This window comes from Microcaecilia unicolor, chromosome 6 (assembly GCF_901765095.1).
Source record: "Microcaecilia unicolor chromosome 6, aMicUni1.1, whole genome shotgun sequence".
NCBI classification, from domain to species: Eukaryota; Metazoa; Chordata; class Amphibia; order Gymnophiona; family Siphonopidae; genus Microcaecilia; species Microcaecilia unicolor.
In genome coordinates this window covers 332701854-332727089 of record NC_044036.1, presented here as the reverse complement: position 1 = coordinate 332727089, position 25236 = coordinate 332701854, and the positions used below count along the sequence as shown (strand labels likewise).

General features: G+C 47.0%; 1 protein-coding gene across 1 annotated transcript in view; it reads left to right on the top strand.

Moving 5' to 3' along the window:
* Positions 1–13885: 13885 nt before the first annotated feature.
* The window catches only part of RGS9 (regulator of G protein signaling 9), a 141854-nt gene continuing 130503 nt past the window's right edge, over positions 13886–25236 (top strand). Inside the window, 1 exon segment of the mRNA XM_030206520.1 lies at positions 13886–13949. Coding sequence (XP_030062380.1) covers positions 13887–13949 — 63 coding nt within the window. The 5' untranslated portion in view covers position 13886.

The following is a 25236-nucleotide window of genomic DNA, read 5'->3' as shown; positions in this document are numbered from 1 at the left end:
CCTACAAATAGGTGGGAAAATGTGGGATACAAATGTAACAAATAAAATAAATATGCGAGCTCAAAGGCTGGTGTAAATGTTCACGTCTAGGTATGTAACAGCTAGTATTCTGTATCCTGTGCACGTAAGTGCTAGGCACGATCCTGACCCACTCATGCCCCCTCTATGACAGGTTATTTTATTCCAACTTGTCTTATTTTAGCACTGGTTCCTCTTTATGCAGTGAGAGACCTAGGGGGTAAGTTACCAATGTGGGCTACCATTAAAACATATTATTTTATTGTTAACCTCAGTTATTAGTAACTAGGTCTCACTGCGTAAAATGTGGCCTCTGCTAAAATAACACGTTAGTGGTAAAGTAACACATTTTCATGATAGTCCACGATAACTTCCCCTGTAATGTGAAGAGTTTCAGCCAATGGTAACCAGAGTTGATATTGTGATGTCATAAAGCCTCATTCCACCAATAAGAGCCAAACCTCATCAGTGATGTCACAATAGTTTGATTGTCCTATACTTGGTTCATTTTTATTATGACTTCCATTTCTAGAGACAAGGGGGAAGTTATCAACTATTTTACTGTTAGCCCCAGTTATTAGTAATTACATTATTAGGTCTCATTGTATAAAATGGGACCCTGTGCTAAAATGGCACAACTTGTGGTAACAGTAGCCCACATAGATAACTTCTTCACTCAGTATTTTCAGTCAATGAAGATGGCGCTTACCATTGCCCAGCTTATAAGAAAACTTGTATTATAATTTTGTACTATAAGTCACTCAGCAATGTGCAAACAGAACATGAAATTTCATGACTTTGGTTATTTCCCCTTGAGCTAACGTATAACAAATCATTTGAGGGGAGGGGGTGCAATAATCAGTGTATTATGCAGATAAATACAAGTTGTGGTAAAATAACCTGACTTAACAGTAGTCCATATCGATAACTTCCCCCTTAGTGTGAAGAGTTTCAGTCTCTGGTAAGCAGAGCTAATACTGTGATGTCATAATGCCTCATTTCACCAATGCCTAAGAGCCAACCTCATCAGTGATGTCACATGGCTTGATTACCCTAATCTTGGCTAATTTTTATTATATATAGCAGTGATTTCTTGGTAATTTTATATCTACTGTAGATAATCAGATGAGCACAGGATTATAATCTCGCCTAGATTATTGCAACCTGCTTCTCACCGGCCTCCCACTTAGCCATCTCTCTCCTCTTCAATCAATCCAAAACTCTGCTGCGTGACTCATTTTGTGCCAGAGTCGCTGTGCTCACATTAGCCCTCTGCTCAAGTCACTTCAGTGGCTCCCTATCCATTTCCACATTCAATTCAAACTTCTCTTACTGACCTATAAGTGCATTCACTCTACTGCTCCCCAGTACCTCTCCACTCTTGTCTCTCCCTACGCCCCCCCCTCGGGTACTCCGTTCTGTGGATAAATCTCTCTTGTCTGTCCTCTTCTCCTCTACTGCTAATTCCAGACTCCATTCCTTTTATCTCGCTGCACCTCACGCCTGGAATAGACTTCCCAAGCTTGTACGTCTAGCCCCGTCTTTGGCTGTTTTCAAATCCAGGCTAAAAGCCCACCGCTTTGATGCTGCTTTTGACTCCTAACCACTACTCACTTCCCTGTACCCTTTTATCCCCACCTCTTTAATTCCCTTACCTCTTAGTTGTTCTGTCTGTTTGTCCTATTTAGATTGTGAGCTCTTTGAGCAGGGACTGTCTTTTCATGTATGGTGTACAACGCTGCGTATGTCTTGTAGCGCTATAGAAGTGATAAGTAGTAGTAGTAGTAGTAATGTAGAAGCCTGCCCTTGCAGATCAGCAACGCGGCTGCGCAGGCATTCTGTTTCTGTGAGTCTGACGTCCTGCACGTGCGCAGGCTTCTACATGGAATGTTGCTAGTGGGGGAGTAGCCTAGTGGTTAGTGCAGTGGAACATGGGATGTTGTTACTATTTGAGATTCTGGAATGTTGCTATTACTTAAGATTCTACATGGAATGTTGCTACTATTGGAGATTCTGTTGCTACTATTTGAGATTCTACATGGAATGTTGCTATTCCACTAGCAACATTCCATTTTTAGATTGTGAGCTCTTTGAGCAGGGACTGTCTTTTCATGTATGGTGTACAGCACTGTGTATGCCTTGTAGCGCTATAGAAGTGATAAGTAGTAGAAGTAGTAGTAGTAGTAGTATTTTAACTATTTCTAGCTCACCCATTAATTGTGACCCTGTCATAGACCTCAAATGAATGGTGTGCACCCGGGTTGATTATTATCCTGCAGCACAATGGAGTGGAATTCTGTCTCCATGAAAATTATTTTTATTTTAAATATATCTGGTATCTTACAAAAAGAAAACTAGAACTTTTGAGCCTTCCTATGAGTTCTTGTCATTTTTTTTTCTTCCTGTATCTTTTGTGGTTTGTTTTATGTGCCTTGCATTTTGCCTACTTGCCAAGTATGGTTCCTGTTTTTAAAGGGCAGATGGAAAGCAGCTATCTTGTGACTAGCAAAGCAGCTTTTTGTTTTGTAATGCGTTTGTTTAACTTGTGGCATAAGGCACATGAAAGGTGTAATAAGAATATTAATAGGAGTTTCCAGCTCTGGGATTTGGGTTTGGAAAAAAAAAAAGATTCTTTATTCTACCCTGACAGGGAGCAAAGAGAGGAAAGAGTAAAAGCAAAGGCAGGCTAAAATCACCTTCAACAATTTTTGAATGAGCACATGAAATCACAGTGCAGAAACACTTCTGATCTTCCGCTTGGAAATATTACTTCATGGACATGGGCAAGGGTTTAGCTGCCCCTGGATGACACACAGCAGATGGTGGATGCTAACCTCAAATGTTTGAGTATTATCAGTGCATTTTTTCTAACAGAATAGGTGCCGGTACTCAAATGCCAGGCCACCCTTTAGGGTGGGGTGATCACTGAGGGACCCATTCCACAGTAGCCAGGCCCCCTGCAACCAGTCACAGAACCCATGACAAGGCAGAATTGGTGTGTAGAGAATGAACTCTTTCATTAAAACCTGGGGCCATGGGTCAATTTTAGCAGACAATGAAAAAGGTGCCGGTACTCAGTACCCCCAAGTACCTCCTCAAAAAAAGCCCTGAGTATTATATAGTTTTCTAATTTATGAGATGGTTGCTGTGTACTTACTAAAGAAATATGATGTAACATAGTAAATGACGGCAGATAAAGACCTGAATAGTCCATCCAGTCTGCCTAACAAGATGGACTCATTTTACATGGTATGTGATACTTTTTATATGCTTACCCGAGTTTGATTTGTCCCTGCCCATCTCAGGGCACAGACCATAAAAGTCTGCCCAGCACTGTTCCTGAACTAAAAGGTCTGAAGCTAACGTCGAAGCCCCTTAAAATTTACACTGCAGCCCATCCATATCTATTCAGTCACGATGAGGGCGCAGACCGTAGGAGTCCACCCAGCACTGGTTTTACTCTCCAGTTACCAGCATCGCCACTCAATTTCCGCTAAGATTCCATAGATCCATTCCTTCTAAACAGGATTCCTTTGTGTTTATTTTATTTTTATTTTGTTACATTTGTACCCCGCGCTTTCCCACTCATAGCAGGTTCAATGCGGCTTACATATTATATACAGGTACTTATTTGTACCTGGGGCAATGGAGGGTTAAGTGTTTATCCCACGCAAGTTTGAATTCCATTACCATTTTCATCTCCACCATCTCCCACGGGAGGGCATTCCACGTATCCACCACCCTTTCTGTGAAAAAATACTTCTTGACATTACTTCTGAGTCTGCCCCCCTTCAACCTCAATTCATGTCCTCTAGTTCTACCACCTTCCCATCTCTGGAAAAGGTTCATTTGCAGATTGATACCTTTCAAATATTTGAACGTCTGTATCATGTCACCCCTGTTTATTATTTATGTCAGATGCTAATGTATTTGCATCATAATTTGATTCACAATTCTTAATTTATAAGATAATATCCTCCAGATTCTATAAAGGGCGCGTACGTTTTGCTAAGCACTTTTGTATAAAGCTCCGCATGCAAATTTTATGGCATGCAACTCAAAAGGGGTGTGGCCATGGAAGGAGCATGGGCGGGGTCAGGGGCATTCACAAAAGATGTGTGCAGTGTTACAGAGTAGCAGGGATCTGCGCTCAACGTGGCTCAATGATTTACAATAGGTTTCAGTTGGTGTAAATCCTTGTGCCCAAAAGTTTGCATGAAAATCAGCTCTAAGCGCTAGTTTATAAATGGCACCCAATTCAGAATGCCATTTATAGAACAGTGATCTGTGCAGATGTTTCTTGGCATCATTTCCTGAATCTAGTCCTATTTGCGCAGATGTTGATGAGTTTCTCCATTGGAACATGTCTTTATGAATTGTATAGTTTAGAGATGCCACTTACATCTCTATGTATTTTGTATTTCTTTTCAGAAATAGACTATTCCAGCCCTCAGAAGCTAGAACAAGCCTGACTTTCAGAAGATCAGAATTGCCTACCTATGGGCACATTCACAGATATCTTTTGTCCATCATATCTAGTGGGCTACAGGAAGATTGCATTCTTATCTTCTATTTTGGGAAGGGTGTGATTCAGTTGAACATGCATTGAATTAACACCGTGATGCTCAAAAGTAAATGCGGGCACTAGAGGCCATTAGTGCCAGTCTAGCATCTGCATTTACTGGCGTAGGATGTTCGGAGGCCAAGAGCGTAGGATTGAATGAGCGCAGGAAGCAATAGTGCAACGAGCTTGCAAATGCATGCTGATGAACTCCTTCTCTATTCTTCCCGAATGCTCAGCGGGCAGCATGCCAAAGAAGGGCGCTCCTCCTGCTGCAAACTCTGTGCCAGCTTGGAGCTAGCAGGGTTTGTCATGCTCCCTGGACGTCAAGCCCTGGTGGTCTGGTGGACCCTAGATCCCCCAACATCCCCAAACACTAAACCATGGTGGTCCAGTTGGACCCCAGACCCCACCCCCCCAAACACATAAGGGCCTGGTGGTCAAGTAGGAACCCAGACCCCCCACCGTCTCAAACACTAAACCCTGGTGGTTCAGTGGACCCCAGACCCCCAACCCCCCAAGGACATTAAGGGTCTGGTGGTCTGGGTGACCCCAGAACCCCACCCCCTGAAAATAAATAAGATCATGGTGGTCCATTGGGACCCCAGCTCCCCCACCACCTCAAACACTAAACCCTAGTGGTTCAGTGGACCCCAGACCTTCCACCCCCCCAAGGACATAAGGGACTGGTGGTCCAGTAGACCCCAGACCTGCCACCCCATGAAAATAAAATCATGGTGGTCCAGTGGGACCCCTGGCCATTTTTCCTCCCCCCATCTCAAAGACTAGCCCTGGTGGCCTAGTGGTGGCCCCCCTACCCCCTCTTAGCTTGACAAAAAGACCTTTCTCCTGCTGAGCATGCCATCAAAATGGAAGTACCCTGCCCTTCCCGGTGCATCCTGGGAGCTCCCTTGTATGGTAACTAAGCCTTGCCAAGTGCATTGCAGGATGTACCTGGTAGGGCACTGCCATTTTGATGGCACACCCAGCAGGAGGAGGGACTAGGACTCCATCCCTCCTCCTTTGTCAAGGTAGGAGGGGGTTGGGAGTGGCCACCGCTAGGCCACAAGGGCTAGTCTTCAGGATGGGAGGCATGGCCAAGGGTCCCATTGGAGGTTGGGGGGTCTAGGGGTCCACTGGAACACCAGGGCTTGTTTGACAGGTCAGAGCTTTGTCTGGGCATGTGCTCAAGAGCTGTGCTTAGCACACTGCTCTTGAGCACATGCTCAGGCACAATCGTCCCACAGAAGTCCCTAATGCTCAATGCTAACAACGCACCTAAATTTGCATGTCATTAGCATTAGGGAGGTCTTTCCCTGCACTGTTGCGGCAGTATTTTTCCAGTGTTGTTTAGTATAGCGCTGGAGGTTTGAGCATCCCCCTATAAGTGCTTTCTTCCAGCCCGTCTGCAATCTGAGTAGCTGCTTCCTTGTGACCAATTAGGACATCCCATCTTCTATAAGAACACGCCCTGATGCCACTAACCCAGGTTCTGAATTTTTAAATTGGTCCCACAACCTGTCTTTCATTTCTGCAGTAGAGTAACAGCAACTGGACAACTAATATTAATATGCTGATTTAACTTTTATAATTGTATTTCACAATAAATTCTTCCCAACTAAGGATCTTCTATGCTTAAAAAAATTGGTACAATGTTGATATACAGATGCTCATCATCTGGAACTGCAAAATATATTTGTGCAGCTTTTGACCAGTCAAAAGCATCGGGGCCTTAATTCAATGCAAGGTCAACTGAATGACACCCTTCCCAAAACAAGATAAGAATGCGATCAAAGCAGTGGCGTAGCCAAGGGTGGGCTTGGGTGGGCCCGGGCCCACCCACTTTGGGTTCAGGCCCACCCAGTAGCAGCATACCTATGATGCCTCACCAGCCGAAAACTCCCAACAAGTGTACCTCCTGAATACCTTGGGTAAGTAGCAGATCTTCGCCTGCAGTGAGCAGTGACATACATACTGCTCGCACCAGCCCCACAGCCTTCCCTCTGATGTATTTCTGCCTAGGTGGAAACAGGAAGTTGCATGAGAGGGAAGGGTGTGGGGCCAACATGAGCAGTGTGTATTAGTTGCTGCTCACTGCTGGTGAAAATATGCTATTTAAAAGGTATACAGGAGAGGGGGATGTTTGAGAGACCATGTGGCATGTAGGCGAGAGGAGAGACTAAATCACCTGTGGGATGGGGCGAGGTTTTTCTGCCCACCCATCTTGGGCCCAGGCCCACCCAAAATTGGGTGTCTGGCTACGCCCCTGGATCAAAGGAGAGAAGAGGCCAGTATTGCTAGATACACAATGCGCCGGTCATGATGTCATTATGAAAACCCATTGTTTCAACATTTTCCAACCTAGCAACTCTATTTGTCCTTTCTGAATGCCTCATATGTCCCTGACACTTGTATGAGATGATTCATGTCCCTTGGCTGGTTCAGCATTTTCTGAGACTGAACTCCTCGAGCACAAGATATAATTTCCTAGCTCTGTGCACGTCCCTTAGGACCAGATGATCAGAAGTCCCACGCTGTTTCAAGGAGCGCTTTAAAATTAATGCCGGAAGAGTGCGGGGCTAAACAGCCCCTATGATCAAAGCTAATAGCATGCAAATTTAAGTACGCTATTAGCTCTGATCACAGAGTGTGTGGGAGATTGTACCTGAGTTTCTCCCTTATATGGTAGGGAAGCCCCACCCAGGATGCACTGGGCAGGGTCGTGTGCCGCCATTTTGAAAGTGGTGCTGGAAGAATTGGGTGTGCTACTCCCTCCTCCCATGCAGAGGCACGGGGGGATGGGTCAGCTGCTAGACCACCAGGGCGGGTAGGAGAGATTATCTTGGCAGCCCACTTGGACCACCAGGGATGTTTTGTTTGGGTGTGGGAGGGTTAGAGGGGCTGGAGATCCAGTGGATCTCCAGCCCTCGTGCCCTTATGTCGGGGGTGGGGAGGGAGGCCACTGGACCACCCAGGAAAATGGGGGTTAGGGAGCCTGCAAGCATGCAAATGCATGCTTCACAGGGCTTCCTATTCCTCCCCAGTACTCCACAAACCCTAACACCAGCTCTGAGCTGACGTAGGGTTTGCTGCAGGAGCAGTGCCAATGTTTGGGGAGGAATGGGTAATGCCCTCTTTAGCATGCATTTGTATGCTAATTGTGTTCAGAGCTGGCGAGCGCATTGTTACACTTGCTCGCTAGCTCTGATCATCGGGTAGGAGCAAACGCTGGCGCTAGTACGGCACTATCGGCCTTTAGTGCCCACACTTGCTTCTGATCATCTTCCTCTTCTCCTAGGTTCTAAGCAAATCACCTCTGCAATCGTCCTGTGTAGCCCACTAGCTGATGTGAACAAGACATCTGTGCATGCTCCAGAAACTTGTTGAATCGTTGAGTAACCGAGTGGCTTTCCTGCAGACTTGCACAGACATAACACCTGCTTTGGTAATTACCTTATTTTTGGAAAGCGTTGCCCTTACAGTACATACTTTGTTTCATAGGGGACACCGACGCTACAACCAGCTTTGATATTAGTAAGCATTAGCAAGTGTGACTACAGTTTTGCATCGCCATTCGAAGCTGGAAATACTCTGTGAAGGCTCACCATCTATTGAATGTCTAAATATCTCCACTAGATGGCAGACTTTGAAGGAAAATAGACATTTGAATGCATATCTTCCGCCTGCAAATCAGTTTTGTGAGAAAAGGACACCTATGTAAAGTGATATCTACATTTCTAGACCTATATTTTAGTTGAGTTGCAAAAAAAAAAAAAAATCAGTGAGACCATCTTAGTCATGTGAAGGGCAATTCTATAATCTAGGTGTCTACATTTACATGCCCCTTGCGTGTACAGATATCTAGAATACTATGCATGTAAGTTAAGGCTGCCAACTGGATCCAGATTCACAAGACAGGGTTGAGTCAGTCCAGGGCTTAATCCCAGTGCCTGCTGGGACTTATAGTTGTGCTTTTTTAAGAAAATGTAGTGGGGAATTCAGAACTACAAGTCCCTGATTGCAACAGGGTAAACCCTGGACTGGATTTATTTATTTATTGCATTTGTATCCCACATTTTCCCACCTATTTGCGGGTTCAGTGTGGCTTACAATACTTTGTGAAGGATGGAAATACAGTGTTACAGTACGATTATGGGTTACATTGTGAGGAGTTATAGGAAGACATAGAGGGGCATAATCGAACGAAAACGTCTATCTCCATGGGCGTTTATCTCCAAGAACGGGTCCGTGAAGGGGCGGACCGAACCATATTTTGGGAAAAAATAGACGTCCATGTTTTATTCGACAATTTGTGAGCTGGGCGTTTTTGTTTTTCAGCGATAATGGAAAATGAAAGCGCCCAGCTCAAAAACGAATAAATCCAAGGCATTTGTTCGTGGGAGGGGCCAGGAGTCGTAGTGCACTGGTCCCCCTCACATGCCAGGACACCAACCAGGCACCCTAGGGGGCACTTTTACAAAAAAAAAAAAAAAAGGTAAAAGAGCTCCCAGGTGCATAGCACCCTTCCCTTGTGTGTTGAGCCCCCCAAATCCCCCTCAAAACCCACCACCCACAAGTCTACACCATTACTATAGCCCTAAGGGGTGAAGGGGGCACCTATATGTGGGTACAGTGGGTTTGGGGGGCGGTGTGGAGGGCTCCCATTTACCAGCACAAGTGTAACAGGTGGGGGGGGGGGGGGTGGGCCTGGGTCTACCTGCCTGACGTCCACTGCACCCCCTAATAACTGCTCCAGTGACCTGCATACTGCTGCCAGGGAGGTGGGTATGACATTTGAGGGTGAACATAAAAGTTGTGAAACGGCATATTTTTGTGGTGGGAGGGGGTTTGTGACCACTGGGGGAGTCAGGGGAGGTCATCCCCGACTCCCTCCAGTGGTCATCTGGTCATTTAGGGCACTTTTTGGGGCCCTATTCGTGGAAAAACAGGGTCCAGGAAAAGTGCCCTAAATTCTCGCTAAAAACGCATATTTTTTTTCCATTATCGGCGAAAGGCGCCTATCTCTGATGGGCCGCTAACCACGCCCCAGTTCCGCCTTCATCACGCCTTTGACACGCCCCCATCAACTTTGTCCGCATCCGCGACGAAGTGCAGTTGAAAACGTCCAAATTCGGCTTTCGATTACACCGCTTTATTCGTTTTTGTGAGATAAACGTCTATCTCCCGATTTGGGTCGCAATATAGGCGTTTTTCTCTTTCGATTATAAGCAGGATAGTCAAGTCAAAATTCGTTAGGGCATGGAAACCATGTGAGGTTATAGTGGGGAAAAGATAAGGCGATAGATCAGATTCAAAAGAACATAGGGTATAACATTTTATCTGTGGGTGGAGTATGAAGTGTGGTGACAATATGGGTAAGAGAAGTTCAGAAGGGAGTGTATTGATGCATTTCTATTAGTATGTATGGACTTCATGTGTTTTGATCCTTGCAATAAATTTTCTCGAAGAGATGAGTCTTCAATTGTTTGCGGAAGTCGGTTAATTCGTAGATCGTTTTCAGGTTGCGTGGTAGTGTATTCCAGAATTGTGTGCTCATATAGGAGAAGGTTGATGCGTGCAGTACTTTGTATTTTATGCCTTTGCACTTAGGGAAGTGGAGATTGAGGAAAGTTCGGGATGATCTTTTAGCGTTTCTGGGTGGCAGGTCTATTAAGTCAGACACGTATGCAAGAGCTTCACCGTGGATGATTTTGTGAACCAAGGTGCATACCTTAAAGGTGATACGTTCCTTGAGTGGGAGCCAGTGTAGTTTCTCACGCAAGGGTTTTGCGCTTTCGTATTTTGGTTTTCCGAAAATGAGTCTGGATTCATTTTGCAGCCTTAATATAAGTGTACACTTACCCATGAAAATGCCAGCAGGGTGCCTAAGTGCTGTATTGTAATGGCATGCCTGTGTTACATAACACATAAATGAAAGGGGGTGGGTATATATGGGTGGAGTTACATGGGTACCTTACAGAATACTGGAAGTTGTGCATCTAGGTGCCCAGACCTATGGCTGTAGGGCCGCCGAGAGACTAGGCCGGGCCGGGGGCAAGGCCACCCCGCCTCTGCCCCCCCCCCCACCCCCGCCATCCCATGTCGCTCCACCCGCCGCTGCAGTCTGCGGTCTCACCTGCCTGCCTCCACAGCTCCGGGCCCCCTTCATTCAAAGAGGCAGTCGCAGATCGCGTCTCTTCTGGCCTTCCCTCCCTGTGTCCCACCCTCATTTGATGTAACTTCCAGTTTCCACGAGTGGAGGAGTGGCCTAGTGGTTAGGGTGGTGGACTTTGGTCCTGAGGAACTGAGTTCAATTCTCACTTCAGGCACAGGCAGCTCCTTGTGACTCTGGGCAAGTCACTTAACCCTCCATTGCCCCATGTAAGCCACATTGAGCCTGCCATGAGTGGGAAAGCGCAGGGTACAAATGTAACAAAAAAATATATATTCACGGTTAGCACATGCGCTGAAACTGGCAAACTTGTGGGTGTTCCAGGGGCGGAGCTGGCACTTATACGGTTAAGGACCCCTTTTACTAAGCTGCAGCAAAAGGGGTCTGGCGTCAGTGTGCGTTTTTCACACTCACTGAGGCCCCCTTTTACCGCAGCGAGTAAAAGGGAAGTCTCTCCTGCAGGAAACGGCTGTGCAGCAAGTAAAGCACTTGCCACACGGCCATTTCAGGGGGCAGCCCTTACCGCCACCCTTTGAGGTGGCGGTAAGGGCTCCCACGCTAACCCAGCAGTAACCGGGCAGCACGTGGCACTGACCAATTATAAATATACTAGCCGTTGAGCCCGTTAAAACGGGCTGGTGGGTCGCCGCCCCCCCTCCCCCCGAGTTCGCCGCCCCCGCCGCCCCTCCACCCGGCCCGTCTCTTCGCTATTCAACTTACATCTCCGCAGCAGGCAGAGATCAGCTGAGCTCCCGTCGGCCTTCCTTCTCTGCCTATGTCCCGCCCTCGTGTGATGTAACGTCAGCGAGGGCGGGACACAGGCAGGGAAGGAAGGCCAACGGCAGCTCAGTTGATCTGCCTGCTGCGGAGATGTAAGTTGAATAGCGAAGAGACGGCTGGGTGGAGGGGTGGCGGCAGCGGCGACTCCAGGAGGGGGGGTACCAGTGGCGGCGACCTCGGGGGGTAGCGCTGGCGACCTCGGCGGTTCCCTCCCCTTCGCTCAGTTTCCCTCTCTGTCCCACCCCCCCATCATCACGTATTGACGTGGGGCGGGACAGACAGGGAAGTCTCTACTGCGCATTTGCAAGTGAGTACGGTAACTCGCCGTTTATATATTTGATTTTTGTAGCACTGGATATGACGGTGCGCCCCGGGTGTCAGCCCCCCTAGGAACGCCACTGGACCACAGCCAGTGTTATTTCCAGAAATTCAATGCTGGACTCTGACATTCAATTTCCAGGTATATGGATCCGGTGAAAACATAGCCAGATAAGGGGGTCCTTTTACAAAGGCACGCTAGCATTTTTAATGCACGCTAAAAATAAGCATGCGCTAAATGTTAGAGATGCCCATATGTTTCTATGAACTTCTCTAGCGTTTAGCACGCACTAAAAATGCTAGCGTGCCTTTGCAAAAAAGGACCCTTAAGTTCAATATTCAGCACTTAACCCGTTATGGCAAACCATACAGTTAGGACTGACTTTTATGCAATCCTATTTATGTGCAAGATATCAGCTCTTAACCAGCCAAGTGCCGACTCTGCCCCCAGAACGCTCTCCAAATAGCCAGTTTTGAGTTGGGTGCTAAGCAGACATTTTCAGCAGCATTATCCAGTTAAGTGCTGCTGAATATGGCTGGTTAACCATGATCAAGTGATTTAACCAGCTAGGAACCATTTCTGACTGATGAAATTGCTTTGAATGCCCACCCTTATATTGGTTAGTGCAGCGGACTTTGATCCTGCAAAACTGGGTTCGATTTCCACAAATAAGTACCTGTATATAATATGTAAACCGTTTGAATATAGTTGCAAAAACCACAGAAAAGCCCTATATCAAGTCCCACTTCCCTTTCCCTATTTCAGATTCTACATGGAATGTTGCTAGTGGAGGAGTAGCCTAGTGGTTAGTGCAGTGGAGCATGGAATGTTGCTACTATTTGAGATTCTACATGGAATGTTGCTACTATTTGAGATTCTGTTGCTACTATTTGAGATTCTACATGGAATGTTGCTAGTGGAGGAGTAGCCTAGTGGTTAGTGCAGTGGAACATGGAATGTTGCTACTATTTGAGATTCTACATGGAATGTTGCTAGTGGAGGAGTAGCCTAGTGGTTAGTACAGTGGAACATGGAATGTTGCTACTATTTGAGATTCTACATAGAATGTTGCTAGTGGAGGATGAGATTCTACATGGATTGTTGCTACTATTTGAGATTCTATATGGAATGTTGCTAGTGGAGGGGTAGCCTAGTGGTTAGTACAGTGGAACATGGAATGTTGCTACTATTTGAGATTCTACATAGAATGTTGCTAGTGGAGGATGAGATTCTACATGGATTATTGCTACTATTTGAGATTCTACATGGAATGTTGCTAGTGGAGGAGTAGCCTAGTGGTTAGTGCAGCAGACTTTGATCCTGGGGAACTGGATTTAATTCCCACTGCAGCTCCTTGTGACTCTGAGCAAGTCACTTAACCCTCCATTGCCCCTGATACAAATAAGTACCTGTATATACTATGTAAATTGCATTGAATGTAGTTGCAAAAACCACAGAAAGGTGGTATATGAAGTCCCATTTCCATTTTCCTAATAGATCAGGGTTATATTGGGCTATAGTCATGCCCTCCAACACCACCACTGCTAATGAGAGGAGACAGTGAACTGGGAACAATTTTTGCACCCACTGTTCACGCAGCTCTTGGTATGGTAAGGGTGAGAGTCATGTATGGCACCAAGATAGATCACTATTGCAGGGGGGGGGGGTCATGGGGACATGTGAGCACTCGCTCAGACAGATATGGTGATTTCATATACCTTCAGCCTTTAAAAAGAGGCTAAAAAACCCAACAAAAATGAATTTTTGGCACTTGTTTTGCATGAGAACAATGAAAATTCCCTGAAGGATGGCTTGTCTGAGTTGCAGGGGCGAGTTTCTCGGTGTAACGAAACCATAGCAGCACCTTCTGATTGGCCACTGAGAGCAGCCTCGGATTCCCGTCTTCAGGCTGGGGATGGTTAATCCGAAGACCCGCTCCCAGGCACAGACGCTTCTCTCCCTCCCAGTCCACTGCTCATTTCATTTCCATCGATCTCACTCTTTCTCCTGGTTTGACTTGTGGTAGGTGGTCCAGGATGACAGTCAAGCAACTCGATCAGGGCCAGCGTTACAGGCCCAGGATGGCTTTCCTGAAAAAGGTAACACTTTCTCTGCTTCTCTTTCGCTGATGTAAATGCACATTGCTGGCTATGAGATGCTGGAAGGAGTCTAGCAGACTAATGAAATAAAATAAAGAATGAAATTGATATGGGGTAAACATATGCTTTGCCTTTTTCTTTTACGTTTTGTTAGTTTACGGAGCACTTTGATCAAATTGTCTTGTATTCAAAACCTTGTTAAATACTGTTAACATGCAATCTAACACGCTACAAGCTGAAGATTTAGCAGACAGGTACATCTGCTTCTCGTGTTCACAGCTCCCTTGTTTCAGTGCTGTTTACATTATTACTAATCTGCTCAGTTGCAAAACCTTCCCAAAACATAACAGCGTTTATTCTGAAAATCCTGCCATTGAGAGATATCCTTCTGATACATTTCATTTTCAGACTCAGTGCAGTGCACACGACTAGTGAAATATCACACTCGATTTTTTTTTTTTTTATTCCCTAGGATCCTGTTCACTACAGTGGACTAAATGCTGAAAAACAATTGCTCTCCTTAGAGTGTTTTTCACTAATTTTACCATGGAATGGTCATTCGTAGCTGGCACTCGCACATACGTACAGCTCCGATCTGTGTTTTTGTGCTAACAAATCCCTCCAGGTGAAACGCAGGGATTGAATGAATGTTTTAGGAATGCTGAGTAGAACTATTGTTTCCTGAAGGATGTTTTTAATAGAGACGTCCACAGGGGAGATCAGCTGTATTTGAAGAGATTTATGAAGGGACAGGCAATAATCCGGCTTTTTTTTTTGTTCCCCTGGCACAGTCTCGCTCTGTCTGGTCTGTAGCTGCTTTATCCTCTTGAATGGAATTGGTTGAATTCATTGTGACAAGTGCAGCTGCTTCTTGCAGTTAGGTTGCCATTAAACACGCAGGCAGGGAGAAGCCTCTTCCAGAGGGTCCTGCAAGACAGCAAATGCCACAGGGTTAACTTTCTCAAAGCAGCAACTAACAAACCCCATTTATTATTATTATTATTGTTACATTTGTACCCCACACTTTCCCACTCATGGCAGGCTCAATGCAGCTTACATATTGTACTTATTTGTACCTGGGGCAATGGAGGGTTAAGGGAGCTGCCTGTGCCTGAAGTGGGAATCAAACTCAGTTCCCCAGGACCAGAGTTCACCACCCTAACCACTAGGCCACTCCTCCACTGTTGCTACTATTGGAGATTCTACATGGAATGTTGCTATTCCACTAGCAACATTCCATGTAGAAGTCGGCCCTTGCAGATCACCAATGTGGCCGCTCAGGCTTCTACATGGAACGTTGCTAGTGGAATAGCAACATTCCATGTAGAATCTCAAATAGTAGCAACATTCCATGTAGAATCTCCAATAGTATCTATTTTATTTTTGTTACATTTCTACCCCGCGCTTTCCCACTCATGGCAGGCTCAATGCGGCTTACATGGGGCAATGGAGGGTTAAGTGACTTGCCCAGAGTCACAAGGAGCTGCCTGTGCCTGAAGTGGGAATCGAACTCAGTTCCCCAGGATCAAAGTTCGTTGCACTAACCACTAGGCTACTCCTCCACTAGCAACATTCCATGTAGAAGTCGGCCCTTGCAGATCACCAATGTGGCCGCGCAGGCTTCTGCTTCTGTGAGTCTGACGTCCTGCACGTACGTGCAGGACGTCAGACTCACAGAAACAGAAGCCTTGCAGCCTTGTACATGGAATGTTGCTAGTGGAATAGCAACATTCCATGTAGAATCTCCAATAATATCTATTTTAATTTTGTTACATTTGTACCCCGCGTTTTCCCACTCATGGCAGGCTCAATGCGGCTTACATGGGGCAATGGAGGGTTAAGTGACTTGCCCAGAGTCACAAGGAGCTGCCTGTGCCGGGAATCGAACTCAGTTCCTCAGTTCCCCAGGACCAAAGTCCACCACCCTAACCACTAGGCCACTAGGCCACTCCTCCACTCCCTGGACAGAATAAATCAAGCTCATTAAGGCCCCCTCCTTTTTTTTCTGATTTCCGTTTGGAGTTTCTGACAGCATATGCTATTCAGCTGATCTCACTATTCTATAAAACAAAACAAAAACAACTTGTTCGATGCCCAGTGATTCCCAAACCTGTCCCGGGAGATATAGTAAATTGTGGCTGAAAAAGACCGCCAGCCTATCTAGTCTCTCCGGCTAAGGAAAAGGATATTCTCCAGCTGCCTGCCAGGGTATGGCCATCTACAAGATTTCTCCTTTTACAGGACAGTGGTGTCTGTGGGAAGGTATTAGGTGCCCTGGGCCAGGGGGTCTTCAAATCTAGTCCTCAAGGTCCACAACCTAGAATATGTATGAGATCTATTGGCATTCACTGCTTCCATTGCATGCAAATAGATCTGATACATATCCATTGTGCAAATCCTGAAAGTGGACCTTGAGGACTGGATGGGATGACCTCTGCCCTAGGCAAACCTTCAGGCCTGTGCTCTACAAGTCATGACATTAGGCTCCCTCTGAGATTTTCATAATTAAACCCAACAAGACATAAGAGTTGCCCTACTAGGTGAGACAACGAGTCCGTTTAGCCCACAAGCCTGCTTCTAACAGCGGCCAGTCCAGGTCACAAGTACCTGTCAGAGGGGTAGATGCACTAAAACCCCCGTTAAAGCCCTTCCCTTACCGATTCCTTAGCGAATTGGTAAGCAACGGGAATGCATCAAGGAAATTGCATGCAAATGAGCTGGTCGATGCTAGCTCATTTGCATGGGATTTCCTTCCAAGCCAGTCAGCCAGCTGAGCATGCGCAGAGCAGCCAAGCATTATGCTGGCTGCTCTGCGCATGCCAAGGACGTCTTTCACTGAAAGAAAAAAAAAAGTTGTCCCCATAATCGGGAGGGAGATCAGGGCTACGAGGAGGCTCCCAATGCTTCTGCTCCGGCCGCCTTGCTTCTTTCTGTCTGCCTCGGGGTGTTAGCAGCATGTCCGATGCCCCTCCTCCAGGTCTCTCTCAGCCAATCACAGCGCGTTTAGCTGTCAGCTAAACACGCTGTGATTGGCTGAGAGAGACCTGGAGGAGGGGCATAATCGAAAGAGACGTCCAAATAGTTTTTTGATTTGGACGTCCTCACACGTCTCTCTTTGGCAGTGGTCATTATAGAAGGACAAAAAAAATCTGGGGAAAAAACGTACAAGTGCTCGTCAGGGATGTCCTTTTTTTTTTATTTTAGTGAAGGACGTCCATCTTAGGCACTTTAGAAGGACGGCCCTGACGAGCACTTGGACGTGGCTAGGCAAAGGTTTCCGGCTGGTTGCTTTTTTTTGTTGTTGTTTTGAATGAAGGACGTCCCTGATGAGCACTTGGACGTTTTTTTCCCCCGATTTTTTTGGGGGCTAACTTTATAGACGTTTTTAGAGGTGAATAAATCCCGCACAGCCCCAACGAGAGGTACAGACCTCCCGTTAGATTTTCCACGGTTAGGCAATTGGAAAACAGTAGTGCATCTCATTACAATACGATTTATACCCATTATAATACTAATTTGCTCATCTGCATTCCATTTTCGTTAGCTGCTACCGTGATAGGACAACGCCCTTTTGTGCATGTCCTGGTTTACTACTTGCACGCTAAACCAGTTTAAATCCAGTTTAAACCAGTTTAAATCCCATGGTAATGGCTCGTTAAGTTTAGTGCATCTGGCCCAGAATCCCAAAAAGACTCCATGTTGCCCAGCCCCAGGGATAAGCAGGTGCTTTCTCCCTGTCTACCTTTAAAACACTTTATGGACTTTTCCTAAACGAATTTGTTCAAACCTTTGTTAAACCCAGCTACATCAACCGCTTTTACCGCTTTCTCCAGCAATGAGTTCCAGAGCTTAATTATGTGCTAAATGAAAAAAAAAATTCTCCTATTTGTTTTAATTGTGCCACTTAACTTAATAGAGTATTCCCTAGTCTTTGTATTTTTGGAAGAGTAAACAATTGATTCATGTTTACCCATTTCATTGCATTCAGAATTTATAGACTTTTATCACATCTCCCCTCAGCTGTTTCTTCTTCATGCTGAAGAGCCCTAATGAATACATATGAAAGTTATTCCGTCTCCTTAATCATTTCGATCACCTTTCGCTCTACCCTTTCCAGTTCCCCTACATCTTTTTTGAGGCGCAGTGACCTGAATTGCACACAATTCTCAAGATGCAGTCTCACCATGGAGCGATACAGAAGCATCATGATATTTTCTGTTTTACATAGTAACATAGTAGATGACGGCAGAAAAAGACCTGCACGGTCCATCCAGTCTGCCCAACAAGACAACTCATGTGTGCTACTTTTTGTGTATACCCTACTTTGATTTGTACCTGTGCTCTTCAGGGCACAGACCATATAAGTCTGCCCAGCACTATCCCCGCCTCCCAACCACCAGCCCCGCCTCCCAACCACTGGCTCTGGCACAGACCGTATAAGTCTGCCCAGCACTATCCTCACCTCCCAACCACCAGTCCCGCTTCCCACCACAGGCTCTGGCACAGACAGTATAAGTTTGATTCTGGAACGCATCCCTCATCCAGCCTTATCATCACCCAGCTGTTCATTTCCAATCATAGTAACATAGTAGATGACGGCAGAAAAAGACCTGCACGGTCCATCCAGTCTGCCCAACAAGACAACTCATGTGTGCTACTTTTTGTGTATACCCTACTTTGATTTGTACCTGTGCTCTTCAGAGCACAGACCGTATAAGTCTGTCCAGCACTATCCTCGCCTCCCAACCACCAGCTTTGGCACAGACCGTATAAGTCTGCCCAGCACTATCCCCACCTCCCACCACCGCTCTGGCACAGACCGTACAAGTCTGCCCAGCTCTATCCTCGCCTCCCAACCACCAGCCCCGCCTCCCAACCACCAGCTTTGGCACAGACCATATAAGTCTGCCCAGCACTATCCCCGCCTCCCACCTCCGGCTCTGGCACAGACCGTATAAGTCTGCCCAGCACTATCCCTGCCTCCCACCACCGGCTCTGGCACAGACCGTATAAGTCTTATTCGCTATTCCTTTCCTGATTATTCCTAACATTCTGTTTGCTTTTTTGGCTGCTGCCACACACTGAACAGAAGATTTCAACTTATTGTCCACGATGACCTCTTAATCCTTATCCTCGTGTCTCCTAACGTGTAAGCTAGCATCATGTAACTAGGTTTCACGTTAGGATTATCCAAACATCACCTATCCCAGAACAATCCCGTAAAAATGCGTAGATGACATCTCACTTTTGAATAATAATACTTTGTTTTGTATGCACATATGTGATGAGGACAATTTCCAAAATCCATTTATCTGAGCAAATATCTATTTGAAAATTACCCACCCTTCCTGTGGTTAAAACTGTGTGCTGATCATTGAGAACATAAGAATAGCCATACTGGGTCACACCAATGGTCCATTTAGCCCAGTAGTGACAAAATACCAAAACAGAAAAATTCATGTTACTGATCCCAGAGACAAGCAGTGGCTTTCCCTAGGTCTGTCTCAATGACTTTTCTTCCAGGAACTTGTCCAAACCTTTTAAAAACCCAGATACACTAACTGCTGATACCATATCCTCTGGCAATGAGTTCTAGAGCTTAACTATTGATTGAGTGAAAAAAAAATATTTCCTCCTATTCATTTTAAAAGTAGTACCATGTAACTTCTCTGAGTGTCCCCTAGTCTTTGTCAGGGCTGCCGAGAGACTGAGCTGGGCCTGGGGCAGGACCGCCGCTGCCACCCCCCCCCCCCTCCCCAGGATGCTGCATAGCCAGACTTCAGATTAGGGGGGGGGCTGGAGCCCAAAATGGAGAGGGGGCAAATTTTGCCCCACCTCCCTGCCCCTTGCCGCAACTCCACATACCTTGGCTGGCGGGGGTCCTCCAGCGCTGTTCTCCACCGCATGGCCTGCCCTGTGAATGCTTCCCCTCACGTCACACATGCTCAATTTCATCAAAACCAAGCAATCGTGACATGAAAGGGAAGAACAGTGCTGGAGGAAGGCTTCCATTGGCAGGGCTTGGGGACCCCTGCCAAACTAGGGGCCCCAATTTAGAATCCTGTGGCTGCTTCTACCCGGCCTCTATGGGGGGCCTGGCACTAGGGTCTGTCTCTCTCTCCTGCTCCTGTTGGGACCTGGGCGATTGCGTTAACAGCTTTGGGAATCATTCCATAGGGTATGTTGCAGCCCTGTCATGCTTTGAAACAAACCACATAGGCAGATCCCTTGAGAGTCCTAAGCACGTAGCTGCCGAGAGGGGGAGGGCAGGGCGGACAAAATTCCCCTGGCCTCCAAGGGGGGCCCGGCGCCGCAGTCCAACCCGCCCTCCATTGTCGACCGTCTGCCCCATGCATTGAAATTGCAGTCTCACCTCCGTGAAATCAGCGCTGCAGGCAGCAGAATGCCTCCCTTTGGCCCTCCTTCCCTCCCTGTGTCCCGCCGTCGTCTGACATAACTTCCACGAGGGCGGGACACAAGAAGGGAAGGAGGGCTGAAGGGAGGCATTCTGCTGCTTTCACGGAGGTAAGACTACGATTTCAATGCAGGGGGCCCGGCCCGGTGGCAGACAGAGGGGGGGAGCGGCGGTGGCGACCTTGGGGGGGGGGTGTGGAGGGGGAGAGCGGCAATGACCTCGGGGGGGGGGGGGGCGGCGAGGGCAGCAGGGGCCCCGCCCAGTCTCTCGGCGACCTTGCCTAAGCAATGTGGGTTCTGCCAGCCCCGTGTGTTCAAACTGTGAGAGTTGAATTGCCCCCACACAGCTTAGAGGGAACATTGGTCAGCCTCACGTGCTTTTAAAGTGTGTTCTATTAAGATACAGTATCCTGGGGAAGCCTGTCAGGAGGAAGGCAGCTACTTCCCTATGTCAGGCTGGTACCAGCCAGAAGACAGATTCCCTATCAGAAGTTAATTACCACAGGCTGCTCAGAGCAGTGAGTAACAGGCATAGCCAGTACAGACAGCTCATCAGAGTCCAGCAGAGTTTTACCAGGATAATTTTCAAAAATGACTCAGCTGAGTAACTGGGTGTTTGAGTTCCCCCAGTACTGAGTAAACCCCTACTTTGTGTCTAGGAAGGCTTGATTTGCATTGAACCTTTTACCTCCATTATTTTTGAAAAGCTGGTTTCTGTGCCCCTGGCTAGATTCCCTAGGGTGAAAATTGCATCTATCAGAGTGATTAAAATATGAGCATAATTTCTCAGTGTGTGCATTTTTATCGATTAATAGTTGGGGGAGGAAGCTAGGCATCTCAGTTCCGATATTAAAAAAAGCTAGGTTACTAAATTTGTGTCCTTTTTTCAGTCAAATTTAGGAGCCTAAGAAGCAGTGGCGTAGCCAAGGGTGGGCCTGGGTGGGCCAGGCCCGCCCACTTCCGGCTCAGGCCCACCCAGTAGCAGCACACCTATGCCGATTCCCTAGCCCCACCAGCTGAAAACTCCCAACAACTGTCCCTCCTGCATACCCTGTAAATAGCAGATGGCATGCAGGTGAAACAAGGAGAGACCCAATCACCTGTGGGACAGGGAGGGGTTCTTCTGCCCACCCATCTTGAGTCCAGGCCCACCCAAAGTTGGGTGTCTGGCTACGCCCCTGCTAAGAAGGGCATTTTCGAAAGGGATGTCCAAGTATTGATGAGGATGTCCTCACAAAACATTCCCATTCAGGGGCGGGGAAACCCATATTTTTGAAACAAGATGGACATTCATCTTTCGTTTCAATAATACGATCAGGGACGCCCAAATCCTGAAATTTGGTCGTCCTTAGAGATGGTCGTCTCTGATTGTCAGTGATAATCGAAACCAAGGATGTCCATCTCAGAAATGACCAAATGCAAGCCATTTGGTCGTGGGAGGAGCCAGCATTTGTAGTGCACTGGTCCCCCTGACATGCCAGGACACCAACCGGGCACCCTAGGGGGCAATGCAGTAGACTTAATAAGTTGCTCCCAGGTACATAGCTCCCTTACCTTGTGTGCTGAGTCCCCCAAACCCCCCCTAAAACCCACTACTCACAACTGTACACCATACCATAGCCCTTATGTGTGACGGGGAGCACCTAGATGTGGGTACAGTGGGTTTGTGGTGGGTTTTAGAGGGCTCGCTGTTTCCTCCGCAAACGTAACAGGTGAGGGGGGGCTGGGCCTGGGTCCACCTGCCTGAAGTGCACTGCACCCACTAAAACTGCTCCAGGGACCTGCATACTGCTGTGATGGACCTGAGTATGACATCTGAGGCTGGCAATCAATATTTTGAAAGATGTTTTTTGAGGGTGGGAGGGGGTTAGTGACCACTGGGGGAGTAAGGGGAGGTCATCCCCGATTCTCTCCAGTGTTCATCTGGTCATTTCGGGCACCGTTTTGTGCCTTTGTCGTAAGAAAAACACGACCAGGTAAAGTCGTCCAAGTGTTTGCCAGGGACGTCCGTGTTTCTTTCGATTATGGGTGAGGACGTCCTAGTGTTAGGCACGCCCAAGTCCTGCCTTCACTACGCCTCCGATACACCCCCTTGAACTTTGGCCATCCCTGCGACGGAAAGCAGTTGGGGACGTCCAAAATCGTCTTTTGATTATACCGATCTGGATGGCCCTGGAAAGCGTAAACAGACATTCCACATCGACCTGTTCCATTCCACTCATTATCTTATAGACCTCTTTCATATCTCCCCTCAGCCGCCTTTTCTCCAAGCTGAAGAGCCCCAGCCTCTTCAGCCTTTCCTCATAGGGAAGTCATCCCATCCCCTCTGTCATCTTTGTTGCCCTTCTCTGCACCTTTTCTTATTCCACTATATGTTTTTTGAGATGCAGCGACCAGAATTGAACACAATACTCAAGGTGCGGTCGCACCATGGAGCGATACAATGGCAGAATAATATCCTCATTTTTGTTTTCCATCCCTTTCCTAATAATACCCAACATTCTATTTGCTTTCCTAGCCGCAGCAGCACATTGAGCAGAAGGTTTCAACGTATCATCAACGATGACACCTAGATCCCTTTCTTGGTCCGTGACTCCTAACGCTGAACCCTGCATGACGTAGTTATAGTTTGGGTTCCTCTTTCCCACATGCATCACTTTGCACTTGTTCACATTAAACGTCATCTGCCATTTAGACGCCCAGTCTCCCAGTTTCGTAAGGTCCTCTTGTGATTTTTCACAATCTTCCGGCGATTTGACGACTTTGAATAACTTTGTGTCATCAGCAAATTTGATTACCTCACTAGGTACCTCCATCTCTAGGTCATTTATGAATATGTTAAAAAGCAGAGGTCCCAGCACAGATTCCTGAGGGACCCCACTAACTACCCTTCTCCATTGCGAATATTGACCTTTTAACCCTACTCTCTGTTTCCTGTCTTTAACCAGTTTTAATCCACAGTAAGACACTACCTCCGATCCCATGTCCCTCTAATTTCCTCTGTAGTCTTTCATGAGGGACTTTATCAAATGCTTTCTGAAAATCTAGATACACGATATCAACTGGCTCACCTTTGTCCACATGTTTGTTTACCCCTCCAAAGAAATGCAGCAGATTGGTGAGGCAAGACTTCCCTTCACTAAATCCATGTTGACTTTGTTCCATTAGTCCATGCTTTTTAATGTGCTCTGTAATTTTGTTCTTGATAATAGTCTCTACCATTTTGCCCAGTATCGACATCAGACTCACTGGTATATAATTTCCCGGATCTCCTCTGGAACCTTTTTAAAATATCGGCGTTACATTGGCCACCCTCCAATCTTCTGGTACCACGCTCAATCTTAAGGATAAATTACAAATCACTAACAGTAGCTCTGCCAGCTCATTGTTTAGTTCTATCAGTACCCTGGGATGAATACCATCCAGTCCAGGAGATTTGCTACTCCTCAGTTTGCAGAAATGCTCCATTACGTCTTCCAGGTTTACAGATATTTCATTAAGTTTTTCCGACTCGTCAGCCTCGAATACCCTGTCCAGTACTGGTACTCCTCCCAAATCTTCCTCGATGAAGACCGAGGCAAAGAACTCATTTAGTTTTTCTGCTATTTCTTTGTCTACATTAAATTTTATCTTAGTTGTTGAACTTGTGCATGCTCATTTCATACGGGAGAACTGAGCAGTGCACGTGCAGGGTGCTACTGACTGCTGAGGGGAGTTCTGGTGACCTTTGGATGTCTTCAGCTGTCACTGCTTGGGGGATCCTTGCCACCTAAGGTATTGCTGGAGGGGTGGAAGAAGGGGGCAGGGAGTGGAGAGGAAATGTAATGTGCTTACTTATTTTGCCTGTTGACCCACTCAAGGTGCTCAAGGTGAGTTACATGCAGGTACACTGGATATTTCCCTGTCCCTGGAAGGCTCACAATCTAAGTTTGTACCTGAGGCAACAGAGGGTTAATGACTTGGCCAAGATCACAAGGAGCAGCAGTGGGATTTGAACTGGGCACCTCTGGATGTCAAGACTGGTTCTCTAACCACTAGGTCACTCCACTCCATTGGTAGTTAAGATCTAGTTGATTTGAAGCTGTTTCATAAAGCTTCCTGAACACAGTTTGATCTGATGAGGATAAAAGATGTGAAAAAGTGAGAGATTTTCTTCTGGAGCTGCAGGGTGTCTACTCTGAGTCAACAGGAAGTCAGGAGAAGCCAAATGAGAGCTGCTTCACAGCAGGAGCGGGAGATGAAGTGCCTCCCTTTTTTTTTAGCATCAGTTATTGATTAGAACTATGTGTCAGGGCCCTTTCTGATGCTTCTGCTGTGGCTCTGGCGTCCTTTTTGGTTCCCCGATGACTCATTTAATGTAGATTTCTTGCTGGTGGCGGTGGCCTGCTAATTGCAGTCTCTTGAATTCATTCTGGCTTTTCTCCCAGCAGCCCTGGACAGATTTATTTTGGACAAAAGCGTTTAATTACCTTCACTTGGCGTGTTTTGTTTTCATTCATCTCTACTGAGAGGATCCAGGTCTGACTATTCTAGGGTCAGTATCCTTTTCTTCAAATAATAAAATCTTAGTGGATAGGGAGAACTGAGCAGTGGCGTACCAAGGGGGGGGGGGGGGGCGGTGGCGGCGGTCCGCCCTGGGTGCACGCCACTGGGGGGGTGCCGCACGCCGGTCAGCATCGGGGCAGAGGGAACATGGAAACGAACGACGCTGACCAGCACGCGGCACCCCCCTAGCGGCGTGCACCCGGGGGGAGGGGGTTCTTTCACCGGGGTGGGGGTCGCGCTGCACGGGGGGGGGGGGGGACGCTGCACCCGGGGGGGGCGGGGCTCATCGGCGATCCGCCCCGGGTGTCAGCGTCCCTAGGAACGCCAC